The 15,813-nt window shown below is 46.0% G+C and overlaps 1 protein-coding gene across 3 annotated transcripts in view; it reads left to right on the plus strand.

Annotated features, from left to right (window-relative positions):
• The window catches only part of KCNJ1 (potassium inwardly rectifying channel subfamily J member 1), a 28,154-nt gene extending 13,371 nt beyond the window's left edge, over window positions 1–14,783 (plus strand). For 2 of the 3 annotated variants that reach the window (XM_045860270.1, XM_045860272.1), the window contains exon 2: window positions 13,221–14,783. In XM_045860270.1, the coding sequence (XP_045716226.1) occupies window positions 13,242–14,360 (1,119 nt within the window). In that variant the 5' untranslated portion in view covers window positions 13,221–13,241 and the 3' untranslated portion in view covers window positions 14,361–14,783. Of the gene's footprint in view, window positions 1–10,818; window positions 11,003–13,220 lie in introns of those variants that run through there. The other variant, XM_045860269.1, reaches the window with a different exon arrangement.
• Window positions 14,784–15,813: the final 1,030 nt, after the last annotated feature.

Consider the following 15,813-nt stretch of genomic DNA (forward strand, 5'->3'; position numbering starts at 1 on the left):
CTTTCTTTCTCTATTCATTGGCCCATTATAGACGTAAGTATAAAAGGAATAATACAACATTGGGCTTCTTTCACTAGCACGATGCTTTTCAGGTCTTCCATGCTGAGCATATACCAGAATTCCTTTTCCTGGCCACATAATATTCCACTGCATCTACAGGCCACATTTGATTTCTTCATTCATCAGCTGGTTGACATTTTGGTTGTTCCCACTTTTTGGCTATTACTGTATGAATAATGCTGCTATAAACATTTGTGTGTAAGTTTTTGCATAAGCATGTATTTTCCATTTCATCCTCATAACAAATAGACATTGTAATCACCAATTGATTATGAAAAACCACAGCTCAGAGAGGCTAAGTAGTGTTTTTGAGATGGAAAGGCTTCTTTTGATTTGATTATGATAGAAGGGAAAATAAGGGGAAATAAATGGAATTTACCTTCACCTTTTCTAGGTTATTATACACACCACTGAGTGGGGAAAAAAACACAAAACGAAAGGAATGAGAGGAAGTGCGTCAGCAGGTCTGCGGCAGGCTCCTGGGCCTTCTCTCGGGAGCTGAGACTCAGCGAGGGTCCAGGCTTGCCCCACCCCGGCTGGCCCTGAGGTCTGGGGTGGCATCCCCTGGTCCCACTCACGCTTCTTTCATGGGCAGACCAGAGAATCAGTAAAGAGCATCCCAAGGCAATGACAGGAGTAGCTCCCCAGCCACGGGAGGAGTCGGGTGGGAGTCTTTGCGGCAGTGTCCCTGCACTGAGGGGCATCCTGGGTGGGCTCTGTCTGGTGACAAGAAGCTCGGACCCAAGGGTGGCTCTGTGGCATGGAACAACGGGGTCACCGAGACTCCTGGCTCTGCTTCCCTCTGCCTCCTGGGCTTTCCCAGAAAGCACTCGGACATGGGAGAGTGGGTGACGTGCCGCCCCATTAATGTACCTGTGATGGCTTGGCAGGCCCCCAGCCAAAGCTGGTAATCATTGACCCTCCGCAGCTCCCCAGGGCAGTGCAGGAGAACCTACAGGAACGCTGGCTCTCCAGCTAACCCCCATGCTTGATCCCGGAGCCTTGCCCTTCTCAGGGTCCTTCTGGGAAGTGCAGAGCTACTGCGGCCTGGACACCGGCGCAGAGAAGCCCAGAATTAAAGGTCCCGCAGATAACGAGGGGATTGGATCTCTCATTCAGTGCATGGCTGGAACTGGAAGGAGGAGTCAGAGCTGCAGGGGGTATTACCGAAAGTGTTAAAGCGTGATCATTTTGCACGTCTAAGTGTTGTCTAAGTTCTTTGTGTCCATCTGTAAGATCGATATGAATGTTCCCAATTTTCAGATAAAAAATGGGCACACTGAGAGGCCAGGTCATGCCTGGTGTCAGAGCTGAATCCAGATTCAAACCCCACAGACCCACTTCCTAACTCCTGCCTGGCCGGCCACCTGTCGCGGCTGTGACAAGGACACTTCAGACGTGAGCTAGAGTGCAGGGCTGGTCAGAAGGCATCCAGTGTGCCCTCCAAATGCAAGGACCTGCTGTCCTGTGTCCCCTGCTTTCCCCGCTACCACAGCTGGGCTCAGCCCACCCACCACCCTTTCGCTGTGGGTGCAGCGGCATGAATCCTGGTGCCCAGCACTTATATTTATGGCATTAGCTCAATCATTCCCTTATTTTATAAACTGCCAAGGTTTGGAATCCCATATGTTTCCTTAAAAAAAAAGTGTACTTGTTGCAGATACGCAGGAAAAGTATACTCAGGGCCTGCAATCCACATGGAATTCATTAATTTCTGGGCTGAAAGGACTGAGCTGATGTCATAACAGCCCAGACCGCAGAGAACTAGAAGGGTCAGACTAATTCCAGAATCTCTGTCCACACAATAAATACAACTTTCGGTAAACATTCAAATTCTTTTATTAAAATCCAGTGACATTTGAGGTGGGTGGCTCAACAGATGAGATTTCAGAATCATTTCTTTGCAGATGGGTCCAGTTTTTAAAAAAAAAACAAACTTTCCCCCCAACACACATACTTTGACAAGGTAGACAAGTGAGAGAGTATCTTATCTGCAGAAATTATTCTTCACCTTATAAAATAATTCAGCAAAGGATTCCATTCAATATCAAACATCTTAAGCAATATGACTCACTGTATGCAAGCAATTTCTGTTGACATATCATCTTTTGAGAATATTCCACATTTTGTTTTCAGTGTAAGATTATATGTCAAGACACATACAATGACATTTTCAGTGCAATGGCGTTGTTTCCAAATATCAATGAAAACAAAGGCCACGAGACTAGGAAAGCTTCTGGGGTGTTGCGTCAAATTAATCTGCAGTCCTGAGCTCATCGGACACTGGAGTTCACCAGTGACTCGTGGAAGGTCCAGCCCGAGTGCACTTAAGGGTCCAGGAACTGGAGTTAAAGTCAGAATCCCCGGGAGGCAGAACCCGCCTTTGTCAGTACACTTCCTGCTCGGAGGGGGCCCATTGTTCCCCAGCCCGGCTGACTGAAATGTCACCCAGGGTTCTGTAGGGACCTGTCCTCCTTCTTCTGACAGTAACCATGTTTGCTGTGTCACCCCCATCTGAGTCCTGGCAAAGGCAGCTTGGCCAATTCCAAACCCAAGAGAAGGGATTTCCATGCCCAGCAGCTCCCGAAGGCCCTTCTGAGCCTTGCTCCCACATGAAGTTTGGAGCGTCACCTCCTGCACTCTTCCGACAGAGGCGAGTGGCTTGCTGCACACAGTGCTTTCTTGGTGAACGAGCCGGTGCATGAGCCAGGCTGCAAGAGAGCCAGATACAGGTTAGGGGGTGAGGAGCCCGAGGCCACAAGGCCACATAGGCCAAGTACCCATACCCCGATTTTCTGCCCTCTCCGAGTGCTCGGAGACCGAGTCCCACCATGGGAGTGGGGTGGTGGCTCCATTCCCCTCTCCACAGCCCCTCCTGCAAATCAAGCACTTTGAGGCATTCACACCTTCACTGTGTTTACTTCTGTCTTTGACAAATATTTCTTGAGCACCTACTCTGGGCCGGGCCCTCAGCTAGGCGGGCACTGGAGGTAGAGCCGTGGAGGGGATGGATGGAGCTACTGTTCCCAGACCAGCACAGAAGCAAGTCTGTTACTTAAAAATCACTGTACGTCCTACCAATAAAAAGGGAATGGTAGGAGATAATATTGTAGTGAGGGAGCAACTTGACTTAAATGGGGCGAGGGGTGGTCAGGAGCTCCGTTCTCTTTGAGGGACTGACATTTAAGTTTCTTGCTGAGAAGGGACATTTAAGTTGAAACCAAGAGGTCAGCCTGCCGGGTAGAGTGGAGGACCAGGAGTTCCCAGTGGGGGAAAGAGCACGTGGGGCAGGCTCAGGAGGGCTGAGCCACCTGCTCAGGTCTCTACCATTGGTGTGAGGCAGGGCTGGGCCAGTGTGTGTCTTCTTGTCTCTGTAAGCTGCAGTAGGTTGTCTAGGCTTGACCTTTGCACTCAATGAGTATTGCTGAGCTGACTGATGCCAGGCAAGGGTGCTCTGCCTTCTGCTAGAGCAGTGAGTCCGAAGGGCTCAGCTCACTGTCACTGGCAGATACTCCCTGTGCACTGGGTGGCGTGGCAGGGAGCTCCCCTCCTCCCATAGTGACCATCCTCATGAGGACAAACTTCCGACTGTAGAAGATGCAACAACCTCACCGTGCATATCCTCAGGTGCCTCCACATGGAAGATGGCATCCCTGTAACTTCAGGCCGATGCCCACAAGCTCAAGCCAGGACAACCTCCAACCTTCCATTGTAAGTCCAGTGCTCAACAGAACATCTTCAGCTGCCTCTTCGGTTGCTTCCTAATTGCTGTAGCATCCTCACCACTTCTGAACTCTGCCTGGCATCAGAAGGCCCTTCTCCACCAACATGCACCATTGCATCCAGTGCAGTTGATTCTGTGCCCTCTCCAAGGGGCCCGCACCCTTCCACACGCCAGGCTTCTCTCTCTCTCTCTCTCTCTCTCCCTCTCTCTCTCTCTCTCTCTCTCTCTCTCTCTCTCTCTCTCTGTGGTGCTTTTTCTCATTCTCTGTCTTGTCCCTGAAAACCTGTTCCCTCTCCACTAATCTAGACCCTCACTCTCCTTTCAGGTTCAGTATCTAAAAGAGATCTGATCTTTTGCCAGCTCTTGCTCTTTTATGAGATCTCTCCATTAAGTAAGGACATATATGGAAAATCGCCATTCCTGGTGCATACTAAGTAGGCTCTGAGTGAATGTTTGCCTTCGCTCTGCATTGTTTGTTAACCATTTGAGGATGCCTTAGGGCTTAAAAGCAAGGGCTCCTTGGGCTGACCTACGTTCTTCTAGACTTTTCCTTCTTTTGGCTTTCTGCTTTGTGACCTTCTGCAAATTGGTTAAGTTCTCTGAATCTCAGTTCCCCACCTCCTAGGGTCGTTGTGAGAATTAAATACGTTAATGCACGTGAGAGATCATGCAGTTGTGTCTGATGCACCTTGGAGACTCCAGGGGATGCCATCTGCACTGTGCTCTAGGGGGCGCTGTTCACACAGAATGCACCAGTCTCCTGTCGCTGGGAGTGGGATACTGAAGCTCTCCAGGGCAGTTTTCATTGCCGTGTTGCCCCTCTCCAGAGACTTTCTCAGCCGTGGTCTTTCTCTTTGCTTATTTTTAGCTCTGCATCTTCACTTCTGCCTTCACTTACCTTAACTCTGGCTCAGTCTGGTGCAGGACGCCTGCAGTTTAGAAGGGAAAATTCTTAGCAAGTCTCTACAACAGAGGCCAAGTGGATCCAACTCTGCAACTTTCTCTTGGCCTCTACCGCTCTCACTCTGCTGTCAGCCCTCGCCCTGCACCCAGGGATAGGTTGCTGTCTCTTTAAACTCTGAATCAGAGCAGAGGTGAAGCGCCCCCTTTTGACCCTTGTTTGCAGGAGACACACTAGCTTTTCCAAAATACTTCAAAATTCCCTATAAAGACCCCTGGCTGGTGTGGCTCAGTAGATTGAGTGCTGGCCTGACAACCAAGGAGTCACCGGTTCAATTCCCAGTCAAGGCACATGCCTGGGTTGTGGGCCAGGTCCCCAGCTGGGGGTGTGCAAGAGGCAACCACACATTGATGTTTCCCTCCCTCTCTGTCCCTTTCTTTCATAATAAATAAATAAATAAATAAATAAATAAATAAATAAAATCTTTTTAAAAATCATTATAAAGAGGAGCCATAAGGAGACAACATTGAAAACAACACAGAATTAGGATCTAAGGGTCAGCTTCTAGCATAGTTTTCTAACTCCGCAGCAAATGCATACTGGCTACCAGTCCCTGGAGACATCTTGCTTGAGTCCAGCTCCACCAGCTCCTGGCTGGCGGGACTGGTGGGGACAGCAGATCTCCTGACACTTCCTGTTGGGGTGCCAGGTTAAGGTGAGAGTGTAATTATCTCAGGATGACAAATGGCACAGGTAAGTAAGTTAACTAGATAGATTTTAAGAACTGAACTTAAAAGTTTTAACTCTTTTTTTAAAAAGATTTTATTTCTTTATTTTCAGACAGAGGGGAAGGGAAGGAGAAAGAGAGGTAGAGAAACATCAGTGTGTGGTTGTCTCTCATGTGTCTCCAACTGGGGAGCTGGCCTGCAACCCAGGCATGTGCCCCAACTGGGAATCAAACCTGCGATGTTTTGGTTCGCAGCCTGCACTCAATCCACTGAGCCACACCAGCCAGGGCAATTTTTAACTAATTTTAATGACTGTTTGCATTTATCTTTGCTTTCCTTCTTTCCATCTTTATCTTAGCTTTCCTTCATTCTTTACATCCTGATACAAAAGCAAATGTAGGTGCAAAGTATATATGTGTGTGACTTCTGAAATTGCTTCTCACCAGTTGACTTGTGAAGTGGCTTTGAGGAACCTGGGAAGCCGCACTGAGGGAGTCCTAGCACTTAAGTAGGATTGGGCTGGTTTTAGGTGATTTGGGGAATATTGAAGGAAGCAACACTTGGCTCTGGGTTAGATGTCAGGAAGTAGGGGTAATTCTATGATTGAGTGTGTTAATAAATCTCATTATCTTGAAGGAGTGAAGACTGGTGTGAAACCGTGGCCGTTACTGGTGAAGATGCAGTGGTCCACTCATTTCAGCCAGGATGTGGGGTATTTGTTTGTTTTTGTGGTTTGGACCATGTTCGCATTTTGTGTGTGTTCAGACATGATTATGGAGTGGCCTTGTCTGATGCTGATGTTCTGTGAAATTGGGTGTAACCGGAGAACACCAAGACCTAGCCGTCAGGGCCCGGCCAGCTCCCCAGTGCTGGGGCTGCTTCCCCCTTTTCGGTGGGCAGTGTATATTGTTGGTGGTGCCAGCAAAGCCTCGTGGACGTCTACGGTAAGAGAAGAGCAACATTGGCCCTCATACCGCGCCTCTGTTCAGCCTTGCCAGAGATAATTCTCTCCCTCTTCCCTGTTCTCACCTCACTAAGATAAGGTGGCTGCCCTGATTGTAGACAAATCCTTCATAAAAACACGCATGCCATCCCCAGGTCTTCTATCCCACGTTGGGAGAATGGGCTGTGATGTTGGCATAGTTCATAGATGCGGACGGATTGTCAGAGCCTTGGTCACTCTCTCTGGAAGCCTTTTTCTTCCCTTGGCTGTCGTCTCCAGCACAGCCCACTGGACTGTGCATGCTAGGCACTAAGTGGCCCAGGTCAGTGACTCCTGGTTAACTGCTATCCAAGCTTCAATGTCTGAATTAATAATAACAGTTACTATAGTTTATTGCATAATTACTATGCTTTAGGAATTTCACATATGTGATTGCATTTAAAACATACTGCCCTGGTGTGGCTCAGTTGGTTAGAGTATTGTCCTGTAAACCAAGGGGTAACAGGTTCACTTCCTGGTCAGGGCACTGCTTCGGTTATGGGTTTAGTCCCCTACTGGGGTGCGTTCAGGAGGCAACTGGCTGATGTTTCTCTTTCTCTCAATCTCTCTTCCCCTTCCTCTCGCTCCAGAATCAATGAGTATATCCTCAGGTGAGGATCAATAAATAAACAAGTAAATAAAGTGGTTAAAAAACCATACTACAACCTTTGGAAATACAGCCATTTCACAGGAGAGGAGACTGAGGCCCAGGTCACTTGGCCATTAAGCGACAGAACTGAGGTTCAAGTCCATGTCTGTGCTTAATCAAGCTGGAGTTCCTTCCAGTTGCCAGGACCTGTGCTGTGAATGCCCTGGACCTGGACCAGGTCTTCCACCCTCTCTTGGTCCCTGTGTGTGGCACGGCTCTTTGGTATTCAGACAGTGCTGCTGGACCAGCTGGCTCCAGAGATACCTGTAGAGCATGGCGCTCCTGAGGTGGGCACCGGCCCCAGCAGACCTCATGATGCCCTGGCTCTGGTTCCCAAACTCCTTCCCTGGATGGAGCCAGGCCTGGGAGGCGTTCCCACCCTGGGCTTCACGGTGGACAAGGCCCATGCAGACACCCACCCCAAAGGTGGGGTGATGCTTAAGTGCATTCCACCGTCTAGCCTGGAAGTGTCCTGAGGCTCAGATGCCCCTTTATAAGCCCATGCAGCCAAAAAAAAATTGTTTCCACTGGTCCTGCCAAGTTCTATTTAGAACCCATGCTGACCCCAAGAGAGCTGCCTGATAGTGCCAAAGACACCAGAAATAACTTCCCTCAGAATTACCGAACTAAAGGGAAACAATGCCTTCTGTTCACAATAAGTTCCGATACAAAAAGGGTAGTTCAGGGAGCTAGATGACGTGAAGCTCCTCGGGGCTCGGGGTGTTTGCAGGTCCAGCCGGGTGGCTGTCCTCTAGTAGCTTGAGACCGTTTTCACAGAAAGCAGGAAGTCCCCTTAGGTGCATTTGTTTGAGCTCCTAGCAAAGGTGTGTTGAAAGGTACCAGCTTGACACCCAGCTTGTTGGGTCTCCTCTTTGATGGCTGCTTTAAAACTCTGTTCTCAACCCTTTGAGGGCAGTGAAGTTTCTGTGCTACAGTTACTGAGTTACTTATCCTGGGAGCAACTTGAGAGCAGGGACTGTTATGTCTTTGGTTTCCCAGCCTAGCACCAAACACATGGTAGATGCTAGATACATAGAGCGTTTGCTCAATTACACTGGTTAGGAAGCCCGAGACCCTGTCCCATGATCCAATTCCATGCCTCACTATGATTAGGGTCTCAAGAAGCGTTGACTGATTCAGTGGACTCACCTGAAGCAAAGCAGTGCATTTTCATGCAAACCTGAATTTCTTTTTCACCACTATTGCAAAGGGACTACAGGAAATCATCTGACTTCTGCTCTCAGGCCCCATAACACTCTTACATAAAGTCCCGACTCTCAGAAACTTCCTGAAGGGAACTAAGGTTGTGCATGGGCTTTGAGAGGTTTGACTAAAAGGCAGACTGCAGTAAGCGTATTTTCATCCAAATGGAGAGGTGATAGCCTTTAAAATCCTAAAGAAGAGATAATCTCTTATGTCTCTGACACAGTGGCTGCTGAGCATGCAGGGACAGATGGGGGCGGTGTGTCGAGTGTCAGAGGAAACCCCAGATATACCGCGGCATGTTCTCACATAGATACCTGCCAAAGAACAGCCTCTGGATGGGTTTTTAAATATTATCAATGGGCATACGCTCTACACACCTCATTTAGAATGAAGCGGGTTTGGTTGACGTGGGTGTGGCATGCTAATGAAGAGCGCATTTTCACGGAGAAAAGGAGATTTGGGATGAAAATATGTTTGTTTGCAGGAATTTGAAGGGTGGTTAGATAGGAGAGACTTCGGACTTAGAGTTGTGATGACTTGTCTTGGAAAAGGATCTAGATCGTTGTTCTCTCTACCAGTGTTTCCTCTAGGTCTGCAACCAAGCGGCCTCAAGTGGCCTACTGAGCACCCAGTGCAGTGGCCCTGGCTTGCGGATTCCCTGGCACCGTTAGCTGTTCCATGCTGGGTGTGTCTTTCAGCTCCTGCTTGCCCTCTTCTGGTGCCCCTGCCTGGGCCACAGATACAGCAGTGCACCGTGGTTAGTACTATGTACACAGGGACGCCTCTTCTCATATGTCTCTGCAGGGGTGCCCTGACTGGTGTGGCCCAGTGGATTGAGCGTCATCCCATAAACTGGAAAACCGTTGGTTCGATTCCTGGTCAGGGCACATGCCTGGGTTGCAGGCCGGGTCCTTGGTTGGGGGCATGTGTGAGGCAATATTGGTGTTTCACACATTGTTGTTTCTCTCCCTTTACCTCTCTCTAAAAATAGATAAATAAAATCTTTTAAAAAATATCTCTATAGGGAGCCATATAAGTACAGCAACCTCATTGCATTTATGCATACATTAATTAATTTATCAAAGCATATTTATAGCAGTCGTACTGAGTGTGCCTCTAAATGCCCCCCTCCATCTTTGGCCTGGATGACACTTCTCTGCCTCTGAGATGAGCTGCTCTCCAGAGCCTCGCTCTGCGTCCTCTCCTGGCCACTGTCACATGGGCTGTTTTTCAGCTCGCTGGCTGGCATCTCCCACCCACCCTTGACTGGAAGCTTCCTCACGGTGACAAGGCCTGTGTCCATTTGGTAAACAGTAGCTCCCCTGGCGTCTCACATGGTGCCTGGAGCACGCACTGATGTTGACGTAGCAGTGTTGGAGAGTAACAGACAAATGCATTCTGCGCACACAGAGGCAATGAGTGTTTTGCCAGGTTTTCGCAGGGGATGGATACCCATCTAACAGAGATCTTCGGGAAAAGGTTTTCCTTTGGGCGTTAGACAAACCAAGGACATTGCAGGTGCCTGTTTACTGAGCTCACTTCCCTACTCGACTGGGAGCCCCCTGAGAACAGGAACAGAGCTCTGTTTGTTCAAATCCTACATAATCAGCATACACTCAATGTTTGGAAAGCTTACAAGAAGTTCATTTTATGGGAATGGGTGGTTTACAGAGCGATAATGCTTAAGTAATTCACTGGCTTTGGCTGGCCACTAAGAATACCTTGGTAAATATTAGCTAATATATAGCCTTTTGCTTGTTATTAAGATTTACTGATTTAAATAGAAAGTAACCTAAAAACTGTGCATGTTACATAACCCAGACACCATAGCCAATCTTAAATCAACAGATTGTTCCAAAAATGCACATTGGCTCTGTCTGTGGTTGGATTAAATGCCATTGTCTAAGCAAAGCTGGATATGTGCTGTGGATAAAGGGTGTGCTGTGTGAATGATGGATTTATCCTGTAGTCTTGCATTCTCTAGGTATAATTCTTCTCACTCTTTGAATAAATAAATCAACAGCACATGAGAAAAGTACCTTCGCTAAATGCCAGATTTTATCACATAAATCCCAAAATAAAGTCTGCCTTTAAATCTCAGTGTCTTACATAACAGGGAGTGTTGTATAGCGAGATTAACACAGTATCTGATTTCTTCCTGGTGTGACCTTTCTTTCATCTTACAACTATGTGATCTTACTTTCATCTTACAAATATGTACTCATCTATGTCTAAATGTTCCCCTGTGTCTTTGTCAACACTTGGAAATCTCAGCATCGCCGCGTGTTTCAGAGAATAGGCTGGGAGACTGATGGTAACTAATTGTTTCTGGTGGAAAGTTATTAGGCACGACCTTGGGCAAACAGCAGGAGTGCCACAGAGCGTGGCAAGGAAAGGAGAGAAGTGCCGGAACACAACCCGCGCCGGCTGCCCAGGGACCTCAGCCGGTGGCTCGTCATGTCTTAGCATGACGGTATTCAAGCCATGTGAGGGTTGGACAGATAAAATATATACCCGGGTTGGGACCTGGTCTGAGACCAACCAATTGCCTTGGTTTAAACCACACAACTCCACTATTCAATGAAGTGTTTTAAGCTAATACCAATTAGCATCAGTCCACTGACCCAAAGACTAAATTATATTAAGCTGGGTCTAAAGGAAATCAGCCTGCACACAGAGACCAACTCCCAACACCACGTCCTTGCTTTTCGCAGCCATGGATGCTTCAGATTGGGGCATGTTTAGGATGCTGGTAAGTGCGAACCATCTGGGGAAGGCAGCAGAAGCCGGCTGGCTTTGTCTCAGTTCTTTGCAAGTCCAGGCTGATGATATTTTATTAGTACCAGAGGCGTGGACACCCACACTTACCTGAGAGATAAGTCAGGGGTTACTTATTCACACGACAGAAATAGTCTTCATCTGCAAAAGCAAAATGAATTTAAGAGAGACAGGAGGAGAAGAGTAGTGGGGAAAAAAAGCCCTCGGAAGTTGGCAGTTAGGAGCCATCTCTGGCATTATAATGCATGGCAAAGAGAATGTGGGCGCAATGGATCATTGTTGGCTTTAGAATTTACTATGTTATGTGAGGGCCACTCTATGGAGAACTTTTTACACAGTGTGAGCTTCCATGAACCTGGGAAAGGGAGAACACCCGAGGGATTGTCAGCACGGGGAGAGGAGGTGTGTGTGGAGAAAGGGAGCGACTGGGCAAGGAGGCACCTCTTTCTCCCTCTGTGAGTCTAACTTGGGACCATCCCCGAATGCTCTCTGAGGACTTGAGGTCAATGAGGGTTGGGTGGGGTGGGGGCAGGCCCCTCCGAATGTGTGCACTGCTGTTTGCTCTCCTAGTAGCTTTTTAAAATATATGTATCTTTAGAACCTGTCCTCAGAATTTCAAATCACCCCAGCTGTGGTTTTCTCCTGCTGCTTCTACTCGGTGTTGAGTTCTTGAGCTTGGTTCAAGATCTGGTTCAAGACCTTAAGCAAGAAACTGTGGAATATCAGTTTTGTTTAAAGTTTATTGCTAAGTTGGTTTCGCTTCCTAGTTTGCATGAATAAACACATTGTTGAAGGGGGATTTTGAAATCTATTTTAGAAACATATTTGCATTTAATTAAAAATACCACGAAGACACTGCTAACTGGGGTGAGCCACCTTAGGGTGGGGGGGCACACCTAGAGGACAAGGTAAGCTCATGTGTATGACCCCTTGGTTTCGTTGTTGTTGGCTGTTTAGGGGGAAATCCCCTCACTCCCTGCTGTAGAATGGGAGGCAAGATAATGTCATCAACAGGAGACCATTGATCAGATTGTATTTCAAGGGCTTAATTAGTTGACTGAATTAGTCCCTTTATGTTTTTTTTTTTAAATCAATACTAATTAATTAAATACACAGAGTGTGCTAGCAGCTGGGAAAGGGGGATGAATGAAACTTGGGGCTTCCCCGACAGAGTCACAATTTACACTGGAGCCCGGTGTTCCTGCAGCTCGGGAGCAGGGGAGGACGTGAGTGGTACTGACTGACGGTGACCATCCTGCTACTGTCGGGGGGATCTTGGCACACCACGAAGAGGGAGTGGAAACAGGGTTGTAGGTGCACTGAGGAAACTTCGGAGATGATGCGGTAGGACTGGACCACACCATGCTGAGGAACTTTGTTCTAAACAGTGTTGAGCATTAAAAACAAAAGGAAGTTGATTGATACTTGTCTTAAAATGTTTCAGGGAAATTTAAGTTTAGAAGAGAAAACGTCATACTTGAGATGCAGTATGGCAGAGGCTCTGGACTGAAAGCAGGGGACCTTAAGCTCTAGTTGTCATTCTGTCACTCATTAGATATGTGACTTTGACTTTGACTATGTCATTGAAACTTTCTGAGTCTCCATTCCTTCATTTAATGTGTGAGAGGACTGAATTGAATCTGGGTTCCTCTTGGTGTGTAAGTACCAATAGCACTACACAACGTGGTTTGGGCAGTATATTTGATGAGCTGTTATTTTTCATAGTTTTTTATTTTTATATCTCACAAAAAGTGTAAATGGTGCATCAAGCTTCTGCTTTCACAGATATTCTTGCTTAACATACCATTACATTTATATTTTTTTTAAAAGGAGAGCTCATTTAAAAGAATTATATCAGAAAGTCGTAGTACAGCTCTTGATGGTGGTTATTACAAACATTTTTAAGGCTGTGTGCAAGGGAGGTCAGGAACCTTCTTAGGTTCCTTCCATTTCTATCTTATTGGAATTATTTTCCCTTTTATGTTTGAGCCACATGGTCTCTGGTGGAAAGTTTCTATTGAAAATAGGATTGTGGTATCCAGAAGGAACTTGTCAGCTTGCCCAAATGGTCAGATTCCGGATCGTTTGGAATGTCTTTTCATACATAAGTAACTCTTTATGTGAGTCACCGACGTCACTGCTGCTACAAATATAATTTTGTTTTGTTTTGTTTTTCTTTGATGTGTTTTCAGATCAAGGCGTTGACAGAAAGAATGTTCAAACATCTTCGGAAATGGTTCGTCACTCGCTTTTTTGGGCATTCTCGGCGAAGAACGAGGCTGGTTTCCAAAGACGGAAGGTGCAACATCGAGTTTGGCAATGTGGAGGCACAGACGAGGCTGATCTTCTTTGTGGACATCTGGACTACCGTGCTTGACCTCAAGTGGAGATACAAGATGACCATCTTCATCACGGCCTTCCTGGGGAGCTGGTTCCTCTTTGGTCTCCTGTGGTACGCCGTGGCCTATATTCACAAAGACCTCCCTGAGTTCCATCCATTTGCCAACCACACCCCTTGTGTGGAGAATATTAATGGTCTGACCTCGGCTTTTCTGTTTTCTCTGGAAACGCAAGTGACCATTGGGTATGGATTCAGGTGTGTGACGGAGCAGTGCGGCACTGCCATTTTCCTGCTTATCTTCCAGTCTATACTTGGAGTCATCATCAATTCCTTCATGTGTGGTGCCATTTTAGCCAAGATCTCCAGACCCAAAAAGCGTGCGAAGACCATTACCTTCAGTAAGAACGCGGTGATCAGTAAGCGGGGTGGAAAGCTTTGTCTCCTAATTCGAGTGGCTAATCTTAGGAAGAGCCTCCTCATCGGCAGTCACATATATGGGAAGCTTCTGAAGACCACAGTCACTCCCGAGGGAGAGACCATTATTTTGGACCAGACCAATATCAACTTCGTAGTTGACGCTGGGAATGAAAATTTATTCTTCATCTCCCCGCTGACAATTTACCACATCATCGATCACAACAGCCCCTTCTTCCACATGGCAGCAGAAACCCTTCCCCAGCAAGACTTTGAATTAGTGGTGTTTTTAGATGGCACCGTGGAATCAACCAGCGCTACCTGCCAAGTCCGGACATCCTATGTCCCAGAAGAGGTGCTTTGGGGCTACCGTTTTGCTCCCATAGTATCCAAGACCAAGGAAGGGAAGTACCGAGTAGATTTCCATAACTTTAGTAAGACAGTGGAAGTGGATACCCCTCACTGTGCCATGTGCCTTTATAATGAGAGAGATGCTAGAGCCAAAATGAAGAGAGGCTATGACAACCCCAACTTCATTTTGTCAGAAGTCAACGAGACAGATGACACTAAAATGTAACAGTGGCTTTTCCACACGAGTACAGTGATGTTTTGAACATGCATAGTGACTAGAAGCATTACAAAGCAATCAACATTTTGGAGGTATGAAAGTAGACAAAAGCTTTCCAAGTCCACCAGCACAATGCCCTTGGAGTCCATAACCATGATCCTACAAGACACGCGGCTGTACAAGCCTAGGGCATTAGAACATGCATTGTATGTGCGGGGGGCTGGAACGCAGAAGTCATGGGAGCTCACTTGGAACTTGAATATGATTACCGGCATTTGAAATCATGCAGTGTTGATAGGAACAGACAAAATCATCAAAAGTTTCATGAGATCAAATGAGATCTTTTTAAAAGTCTCCTTGAAGAAGGTATACATAGGATCAGGGAAAACCATATTGTCATTTTGATTCTACAATAATAAATAGGTCACTTTGTGGGGTTTTTTGTTGTTTTTTAAAAAATTTATTCTTTTTATTTTTCCTGAATTTATTGGGTGACATTGGTTAATAAAATTATATAGGTTTCAGGTGTATAATTCTATAATACATCATCTATAAGAAGGTAGTCTAGTTTTATTTTTTAGCATGAATCTGTTCAATTTTCCCAACACCATTTATTGAATAGACTGTCTTTGCCCCATTGCATGTTCTTGCCACGTTTGTTAAATATGAATTGACCATAAAGTTTTGGGTTTATTTCTGGACTCTCTACTCTGGTACATTGATCCACGTGCCTGTTTTTATGCCAGTACCATGCTGTTTTGATTACTATGGCCTTGTAGTATAGTTTGATATTAGCATGATTCCTCTAACTGTATTCTTCTTTCTCAAGACTTCTGTGGCTATTCTGGGTCTTTTATGGTTCTATATAAATTTTGGGAATATTTTATCTAGTTCTGTGAAATATACCACTGGTATTCTGATAGTAATTCTGTTGAATCTATAGATTGCTTTGGGTAGTACGGACATTTAATGATGTTAATTCTTCACATCCAAGAATACGGTATGTGCTTCCACTTATTTGTATCTTCTTTAATTTCTTTCTTCAGTTTCTCATAATTTTCCAAAAACAGGCCTTTTATATCCTCGGTTAAATTCATTCCTAGGTATTTTATTTTTTGGATGCAATTGTAAATGGGATTGCTTTCTTAGTTTTCCCTTCAGATAGTTTGTTACTGATGTATAAAAATGCAACTGTTTTCTGGGTATTTATTTTGTATCCCACTAGTTTACTGAATTAATTGATCAGTTCCACTAATTTCTTAATGGAATCTTTAGCATTCTCCATATACAATATCATGTCATCTTCAAATGGTTTTTATTTTAACGTTGACTTTTATCAAAGGAAAAATTGTCTCCTGAGTTGGGGGGAGCTGAACCAATCAAAGAAAATAAGAAAAGACTGTTACACAAAAAATACCTGTGACTTTGAATTTTTCGAGACCTAGTCCTTGGAGCTTCCACC

This window comes from Phyllostomus hastatus, unplaced genomic scaffold, assembly GCF_019186645.2.
Source record: "Phyllostomus hastatus isolate PE091 unplaced genomic scaffold, TTU_PhHast_1.1 phas_scaffold_193, whole genome shotgun sequence".
NCBI classification, from domain to species: domain Eukaryota; kingdom Metazoa; phylum Chordata; class Mammalia; order Chiroptera; family Phyllostomidae; genus Phyllostomus; species Phyllostomus hastatus.